The following is a 10,000-nucleotide window of genomic DNA, read 5'->3' as shown; positions in this document are numbered from 1 at the left end:
TTTCAAGCACATTGTCTTGTTGTCTTGTTGACTTACGTAGCTGTACTTTTGTCTTCTGCTTTCTGACCACCCATTGGCGTAACTGTAGACGTTTCAACACTAGCAATATTTGTGCAGCAAATTGTAAACCTCCTAAAAATAAACATAAAATCTGTCAAAACCAGTCAATGTATGTGTGTGTCTGTGTGTGTTTGTGTTTGTGTGTGTGTGTGTGTGTGTGTGTGTGTGTGTGTGTGTGTGTGTGTGTGTATGTGTGTGTGTGTGTGTTTGTGAGTGTGTCCGTGTGTGTGTGTGTGGTGTGTGTGTGTGTGTGTGTGTGTGTGTGTGTGTGTATGTGTGTTGTTAATTATTTTCGTATTGCATGTTCATTCTCATTGCCTTGTTTTTTTGTTAGTCCTGCAGCAGGGGCCCCAAAAGCGAAGTGTACTGGGTCCCGAAGTATAACATTTATCACCATGGTTGAAATTAATCGCTGGTGTGCAGAGTTTATTAAAATGTAAGATAACATTTTCTAAAGTCCATCAATAAAATTGTATATCTTTAGAACTACAACACTAAGACAGGTGGTCTTATTGTCAAAACTCATGTTTATGGAGTTTGTTATACTGTCACATAATTGTTTGTCAAACAGTTAAATGGTGGACGAAACTGGCAGTGTTTTTGGCATGGGAATCTAATCATTTGTGTTGGAAAGACACTTTGTATGTTAAATATTAAATTTTAATGGTTGATAAGTTTCGTTGACATGTTTTGAAGAATACTAAAACCAAATTTAACCTAAAAATGTAATTGTTCATATTAAAATGATAAATCAAGATGCGGTATATATATATGTTATACCATTGATCAATTCATTGCTCAAGGAGTAAGCATTGTTGTCATTATAGAGCTATTAACTTACAATTTACCATAACTACAATACCAAACCATGGACGAATGAATAATGTATTAATAATGAATGAATGAACGAACGAATTGTTAACACATCCATAACACGAAACCCTCTGAGGGTAATATATAAATTGAGTACACAGTGCTATGCATATTACCGCCCTTATACTAGTAATCATCTGGTACACTGGCGGCTTCATCTCACTATCATCTTCACATACAACATAATCATTTGGTTCAATTATTGTCGCAAGATCTAAATGGGTATCCATTGTCAAAGCATAATCACTTTGAAGCATAAGAAATGGGCAGTCACTTTTGTATCGGGTTGTTCAGCAATTCTGGGTAACATCAAACCTGGTTCATTAACTTGTGTACCACATACCCATAAAATATGTTTCTTTTCAAAACCACTCTTTTTTTTTCTTCTTTTTTTTCTCTTTTTTATTTCACCACCAAATATACAGCATACATAAAGCAAATAATAAACATACATATAAGAGAAGCATACATAAATAATAATAATAAAAAAAAGACATGTTATAATAATGGTCTCCCATTTATATATACTAGTATATATCAATATATTTCCTGTGGAAAAGAAAAAAGGTATATACCGATGATCAACTTGTAATTAGTTATAAACTAAAAACATATACAATAATATATATTTTATACAATTAATTTTGTCCAAATATTCCATTTTTCCTCAAATTTAATTGTCCTGTTATTTATTGCAGCAATATATTTATCTATATAATAATACATGTTCGGATTGTTCTGGAATCCAGTCAACGTTAGTTTTTGACTTTTGCATTTCGACTTATATATGTATTGTTTCGCAATTAGAAGTATTAAATTGACAATATTATCTTTTTTTAGAATAATTAGGATTGCCTAAAATAATTGTTTGTGCATTTATTTGGAGTCTAATTTTAGTTTTCAAGAATATCCAGTTGATAACAGTATTCCAGAATGCTTGAACATGTTTTCATAACCAAAAAAGGTGCATTAAATCTTCACTAAACGTATGACAAAATTCACATTTATCTGATTTCTTAATACCATATATAACCAAATGCTTATTTGTTGTTAAAATAAATAAAAATATCTTGTATTGAAAGTAACGGAGCCCTGTGTCGGTGGTTAGCTTGACAGGGATAAGATATATATTTTCCCACCATTTGTTACAGAGGTCAATATCAAAAATATGATTCCATTTTATTTGTGCGTTTATTTTGTATTTAGATGTGTGTTCATTTATGCACTCTTTGTAGAAATTTTTACAAACGTTTGTTTTAAGAAGTTCTTTCAAACAATTAGGTATTATTGGCATTTCTAATGTTACTAATTCTGTATATATAACCAATTTATAATATTTTTTGATTGCTAAAATCAAACCGTTGTAGACTGTAAATTTTGTATGAAATATGACCTCATACCGCATGAGGTCATATTTCATACAAAATTTATCATATGTGAGCCAACTGGTATTATTAAACAGGGGCTGTATGCATGAGGGGCGGATAAGTCCACTATCCGGGAATAGTGCCTATCCGCCGGATAAGTGGGGAAATTTGGTATGCATGACGGCAGGATAGAGCTCCCCGAATAGTCTAAACGCGAATAACGCTATTCGCTACATTTTCTGCGTATAAAGGCCTATCCGCCGGATAAGTCTGAAAGGAAAATGGCCGCGTTGGTATGTTGCGATTCAGAAACAGACAAATATGTCGACAAAACTGGTTATTTCTTGATCGAACAAAGCAATTTGACACTTTTTATAATGTGGAAAAACATGAAGAATTTAAATTTGAACAACAAGATATTCTGAAGATCACAGATGAAATAGCGGGAAACATCGAAGTGTCCAGTCGGCTGGGCGTGTTAACGTCGCTGTCAAAAATCTACAACAGTACAAGTTTGCAACACTTTCAATATGTCTACGGTAACTGATCGGTGAGGAACTTGTTTTTATATAACAATTATTACATATTTATTGCAGTCTGTTTGTATTTGCCACATCGACATGCATTGTCTTCAGTGTTTTAATGTAACCTATCGAAAACCGTCCCCCATTAAAAGCCCTCCCATTGGCATTGTACTTGCTACTGTATTTCTTTTCAATTTTAAACAACGTAATCACGAACTTTGATTACGTCATACATGTATGTTGTTCACGAAAACACGTCGACAACTTATCCAAAAATGGGAAGGTTATTTGGGGAAAATATACAAAAATGGAAATATAAAAATTAATCCGTATATTTTTATTGGGGGTGGGTATACCTGGGAACACAAACAACGGCTTGTCAAACAACTAGCCTAAGGTAAGCAAATAAAGGTTTTTAATTTTCACAAAATTGTCAGCGTAAATAATATTAAACGCACCGGATGATTGAAATGGCCATGTACAGTACTGTAGACTGTGTAGTGTAGGTTACCATTTTAGCGGAACATATTTTCCGTAACTGAAACATTGAATTGAATGGATGTTTAACGACACCCCAGCACAAATAATACATCGGCTATTGGGTGTCATACAATGGTAAAAATAAAAGGTTAGGTTAAAACCAGTGTATAGAGCTGTGTAGTGGTACATGAAATTTGAAATGTTAAGTCAAAGACAGTGTAAAGAGCTGTACAAAATAATACATATCACATTTGTTATAAAGGTAAAATTCATGTTACAAATCAAATATTACACAAAAGTAAATATAAATTTGGAATAAAATCCAGTTTCTGTTAAAAAACTTTAGTACAAGTTCAGGGTGGAATCTAAAGGATTCCACCACATCCCTTGCTTCGAATATATCGTTTCTAGTCTGGATCAGATGATTACACTCCACCAAAATATGGTGCACCGTCAGTGTACACTGACAATGCTCACACTGAGGTGGAGGATCCTTCTTGAGAATAAATGAATGTCCGACGCGAGCACGACACAAAACTATTTCATCCCTTCTGCACCGCCTATAGGATGACTGCCACTCTCTCGGGACTGGCTTAACAGAATGAAGCTTGTTCGTGACCGCACCGTTCCAATCATCTTGCCAAGTAGAAAAGATATAATTATTTACGTGATGTTTGAGATCACTATAGGGAATACCAGCATTGGCACGTGGCAAAGTCAAAGCAGACTTGCCAGCACAATCTGCCTTTTCATTGCCTCTAATGCCAACATGGCTGGGTACCATATTCTTATTGTTAATAGATAAAAAGACACACTTTCGTATCAGCATCCCAATTAAGGGATGTTCCAGCTTCATATATTGTAAAGACTGGAGACACGAAAGTGAGTCGGTATAGATTATAAATTTAGAGGAGCTAGAGTTTTTGATTTTCTCTAGGGCTTTAATAATTGCCCAAGTTTCGGCACTAAATATAGATGCCAAATCAGGCAATCTCATAGAGATTATTTTGTCTGATGGAAAAACAGTGGCACAAGCCACAGAATTCCCATCCCGTGACCCATCCGTGTAAATAGGGATGTAGTCACAGTATTTCTCTTTTATTTCCATAAAATATTGGTTATAAATAATTGGATCCGTGCGATCTTTCTTCAGATGCACGAGATCCAACACAATTTTAGGTGGTTTTATGCACCAAGGTGGCAAAACTAAATATGAAGGTCTTTCCAAAATGTCTGAAAGATCAATGTTGGAAGCAGATAAAAGCTGCCTAATGCGAAGACCAAATGTGCAGATTGCATTTGGGTTCGCATCAAACAAGTTCATAAATTGGTTGTCAAAGATAGCGTTATGGGTGGGGTGTTTTGGCATTGACTTTATCTTGGTAGCATACTGCAGAGACAGCTTTGCACGTCTAGCACCCAAACTAGGTTCGTGTGCATCGACGTACAAACTTTCCACAGGAGATGTTCTAAAAGCACCAAGACAAAGCCTAAGTCCCTGGTTGTGTATGGGATCAAGCACCTGCAAGTAAGTCTTGCGTGCCGACCCAAACACAATAGAGCCGTAATCTAGTTTAGATCTAATCAAAGATCGATACAGTCGGAGCATAACCTTACGGTCTGCTCCCCACTCTGTGCTGGCAATAACTTAGAGAATATTTAGGGCCTTTAGCCCTTTCTTTTTAACATATTTTAAATGAGGTATGAAAGATAGCTTCCTGTCAAATATAATTCCCAGAAATTTGGTCTCCTCGACCACGGGAATCGGGCTTTTGTCCAGAAACAGCTGAGGGTCTAGGTGGTGACCTCTTTTCTGGCAGAAGTGCATACAAACCGTTTTTGACTTTGAGAATCGAAAGCCATTGTCAGTTGTCCATTGTTGAAGCTTATTCAAACAAAGCTGCAACTGACGCTCAATGATACTCATATTGGACGACCTGTAACAAATCTGAAAATCGTCAACGTATAGTGAGCAATCGACACCAGGTTTTAAACACTGGGCGATGCTGTTAATTTTAATTTAGAATAGGGTAACCGACAGGATGCTACCTTGGGGCACCCCCATGTCTTGTGAGTGGGAATCTGAAAACGTGGATCCCACTCGCACTTTAAAAATTCTATCTTTTAAAAAGTTAGAAATAAAATTTGGAAGAAGACCTCTTAGGCCCATGCATGGAGGTCTTTTAAAATCCCATACTTCCATGTGGTATCGTAGGCCTTTTTCAAATCAAAGAACACTGAAACCAGGTATTGATTATTGACGAAGGCCTCGCGACAAAATGTTTCAAATCGAACGAGATGATCAACCGTACCTCGACTGGATCTGAACCCACATTGCACGTTAGTATGCAATTTGTGGGACTCGAGAAACCAGACAAGTCTTCGATTGATCATTCGTTCCATAGTTTTGTAGATGCAGCTTGTGAGAGCGATGGGGTGGTAACTGGTAGGGTCAGTAGGATCCTTGCCAGGCTTTGGAATAGGAATTATAATAGCCTTCCTCCAATCAGAAGGAAAGTCACCAGAACTCCAGATTTTATTAAAGATGTTCAAAAGAACTAAAAGAGAAGATTTGGGTAAGTGTTTTAGTAGTTGGTAATGTATTTCATCTGGTCCCACCGAAGTATCATGGGCTTTTCGAAGAGCATCCTGCAACTCCTGCGAAGAGAAGGGCCTGTTGTATACTTCAGCGTTCTCAGATGAAAAATTAATAGGTTGCTTTTCAGCTTTAGTATGGACAGATGTAAAAGCATCTGAGCTGAAAGCAGAAGAGGAATTATGAGAAAAGTTGTCTGCCAGTGCATTGGCGATGTCACGTTGAGATGTGACGTTTGTGTCATTGACAGACAAATGATGGACAGTACTACTGGATTCTTTTCCCTTGATTTTACGGATCCTATTCCACACAGATTTCACAGAGTTTTGAGAATTCAACTTGGAGACATATTTTCTCCAAGATGTTTTCTTACTTTGTCTGATCTCTCTGCGGGCCTTTGCCTTAGCAATACGATAGGCAGAGAGGTTGTCCCAGGTGGGTTCCCGTTTAAACCTCTCAATGTGCCTGTTTCATTCCTTAATAGCATCTTTGCATGATTCATTGAACCATGGTTTAGTGAAACGTTTCGGCACTGCCGAAGTCTTGGGAATAGTTTCTTCTGCAATTTCTTTCAAAATGGAAGTAAAAGAGGACATGAGATCGTCAGCATCGTCAATGGCAGATTGTTGCAGACGAGTGCTGCATAGATGCTGAAACTGATCCCAGTCAGCCCTCCATAACTTCCATCTTTGAACTCTTTCATGTGATGGTGGTCCATCATTCTCCAAAAAAATCGGAAAGTGGTCACTGCCACAAGGGTCTGGACCGACTTTCCAGGAAAAATCCAGAAACAGTGATGGACTACATAAAGTTAGATCAATTGAAGTGAAAGAGCCACTTGCAGCGTGAAAATAAGTTCGACTTTTATCGTTAAATATAATTAAGTCATTTTTGAGAATTAAGTTTTCTAATTGTTTGCCTCGAGTATTTACATCCTCACATCCCCACAAAGTGTGGTGACCATTGAAATCTCCCATAACCACAAAAGGGCTAGGGAGTTGGTCGAAGAGATCTTGAAGATCTTTGGGATTGAAGTTGAAATTATTACGAGGAGGCAAATAGAGAGAGCATAAAGTTATAGTTTTATGGGCTGTGACCTGTACAGCCACAGCTTGCAAATTAGTATTTAATGTAATTACACTCTAAGGGATATTTTCATTTACTAAAATGGAAACACCCCCAGCTCTGTTATCAGTTTCCTGAAACTTGTGATAGAGGTTAAACCCTCTAATATTAATATTGTCAGTGTCCTTCAGGAAAGTCTCCTGAAGACATACCGCAATAGGATTATATTTTTGAATTAGTAGACTTAATTCATCAAAATTGGGCCTAACCCCACGACAGTTCCACTGGATGACTTTATTCGCCATCGGGAGGAAGTATAGGAGTTATCTTTGGCTTTGGTGGTGGTCGTTTTGTTCCTGGATAATCAAGTGATGAGACTTCCATCTCATCACCTCCATCATCCAGAGCCTGAAACATATTACTTGTTGTTAAGTTCTGTTCGGCTTTTTTAAGCCGCCCAGAGGTGTGATCCTTCTTCGCTGGTTTGCTTTTTAACTTGGGTAGGCTGGGAACTGGCATCCCAGTACTCAACCCAACTGATGATTTGTTTGTGTCCAAGGACACCTGTGTGGAGGTGGTAGCATTGGCAGGAGCTTGCTTCTTTTTTCTGAGCTGCCCCCTTCTGCTGCTGAGCAGCTTTTGCAGTTTTCTTCTCCACGTTTACAACATCGGATAGTTTTTTGTACTTTGCATCATCGCATTGCCACGTCAAGTCTGTATTTACTGAAATACTTCTGGTGGAGACCTTCACTGCAGCAGCAACAGCATATGATGCTGCTACTCTAGCAGGTTGAAATCTCTCCACCAGTTTTCTGGCATCAGCAAAGGTTAGACGTTTCTCAACCCTAACCTCCTGAACCTTCTTTTCCTTTTTCCACATCGGACACTCTCTCGAGTACGCGAAATGATCTCCCTTGCAGTTTGTACATACAAGGTCTTTTCTGCAAGTTTTACTGTCGTGGTCAAACTGACCGCAACGAGCACATGTCAGTTTGCCTCGACAGGTATTTTGACCGTGGCCATATTTCTGGCATTTGAAGCATCGAAGTGGATTAGGAATGAAAGGTTCAACAGGAATGTTGAGGTATCCAGCCTTAATCGAATGTGGAAGGGTAGGAGTACTGAATGTTAGAATAAAGGTATTCGTTGGAACCAATTTGTTGTTCCTCCGAACCTTTATTCTCCTGACGACTGTGACATCTTGTGAAGTAAGATTGTCACAGATTTCCTCATCACTAACACCTTCCAAATCTTGGCATCTGATAACTCCCTTCGAGGAGTTGAGAGAAGTGTGTGGCAGTACGATGATGCGAATGTTGGCTAGAATAGTCGACTTGAGAAGACATTTAGAATGCTTTTCTGTCGAATATTCGACCAACAGCGATCCGTTTTCATTTTTGTAACATTGTTTTGGCCTCCCCGGCTAGACCGACGAGCCCCTTTTGAATTGCAAAAGGTGACAATTTTTTCAAGGCCCCATCATCAGTGGAACCTTGGCCAATTTGAAGAGATCACACGTGATTTCTTCGTAATGGATTTTGAGGCAGTCATGGACTCTTCATCAAAAGATGAGGAGTCCGAAACATCGGTGTGGACCCTTTTCAGGGCCCCATCTGTTGTTTTAATTTAGTACTATCCATGTTAAATGAATCATTATTCGTCAACCATGCCCCCACCCACCACAGAGTCCAACAAGGGGACACAATGCTGCGGATAACCAGCAGACATACATGCCAGGGATACATGGTTAATATATGCAGGCAAAGTAAAGAAAAAACGTTAGTTTACCCGATTAACCCTAGCCACCGCCCCAAGAGCAAATAATACAAATGGTATTCTCAGCAATGTTCGTTCGTGACAAATTAAACAAAACAGGGGTTGGTTTGCTCTTGAGCTTGACGTGACCAGCCGATTGATCAGGTCGGGCCTTCCTGAACTCCAGGCCAAAGTGATGTATTGCCAGAAGTCATACCCGCAGGTATGCCCCAACTCAAGCACCAGGATCCGATCGTCCATTTTCACGGGTCGCACCTCACGGCAAACAAGGCGCCTCATACGAGGAGATGTGCATTTATTGGGCTTTCTATAAAAGAATGTTCACCCCTGCACCACGGTGAGGTTAATGCAAGTAGTTTAATTTAATTTTTATTGAAAACATGTGCAAGATATATAATAATTATATAAGCTATTTTCATTGATTTCACTTATTTATGTATGTGTTAATTTTATGTTATAGCCATACATCAGTCAACAATTTGGTGAGGACTGACAACACTCTTCAGCAGTAGTTCATAAAAATAAACTCGAATGTAAATGCACCACGCATTGTTACACGGGGGAGTGGGGCGGGATGTAACCCAGTGGTAAAGTGCTCGCGCAGTCGGTTTGGGATCGATCCCTGTCAGTAGACCCATTGGGCTATTTCTCGCTCCAGCCAGTGCACCAGGACTGGTATATTAAAGGTTGTGATATGTGCTATCCTCTCTATGGGATGGTGCATATAAAAGATCCCTTGGTACTAATCTAAAAGCCATATAACCGTAAATAAAATGTGTTGAGTGCGTCGTTAATAAAACAGTTCCTTCCTTCCTTTTTACATGGGTTACGTTAAAAATAATACTGTCAGTAGAATGAATGAAAAACACAGAGAGAAGTGTTAAGGCCAGCTCATTTTGCCCGAATGTCTTATTCGTTTTTACCCGAATTCGAACGCTTATGGTTGGTGTTTGACCTTTTTTCTTTCTTTTTTTTGTTCCCACGACTGGTATATCAAAGGCCGTGGTATGTGCTATCCTGTCTGTGGGATGGTGCACATAAAAGATCCCTTGCTACTAATGGAAAAATGTAGAGGGTTTCTCTCTATCACTTCAACACTGACCATATGTTTGACATCCAATAGCTTATGATTAATAAATCAATGTAATCTAGTGGTGCGTTAAACAAAACAAATTATTTTATTTATTGCCCCTGTTTTCCCATTATCTCCCTCTTTCGGCTTTCAATATTTTATTGTATGCTGGGTGATTCTTTGGTCC

The 10,000-nt window shown here is 38.5% G+C and overlaps 1 protein-coding gene across 1 annotated transcript in view; it reads right to left on the bottom strand.

Moving 5' to 3' along the window:
• Positions 1-10,000, bottom strand: part of LOC121383880 (mucin-17-like) — a 209,380-nt gene that overhangs the window by 15,915 nt on the left and 183,465 nt on the right. Inside the window, exon 52 of the mRNA XM_041513976.1 lies at positions 37-132. Coding sequence (XP_041369910.1) covers positions 37-132 — 96 coding nt within the window. The remainder of the gene's footprint in view (positions 1-36; positions 133-10,000) is intronic.

This window comes from Gigantopelta aegis, chromosome 10 (genome assembly GCF_016097555.1).
Source record: "Gigantopelta aegis isolate Gae_Host chromosome 10, Gae_host_genome, whole genome shotgun sequence".
In the NCBI taxonomy this organism is placed as follows: domain Eukaryota; kingdom Metazoa; phylum Mollusca; class Gastropoda; order Neomphalida; family Peltospiridae; genus Gigantopelta; species Gigantopelta aegis.
This window is presented reverse-complemented; position numbering and strand designations above follow the sequence as displayed.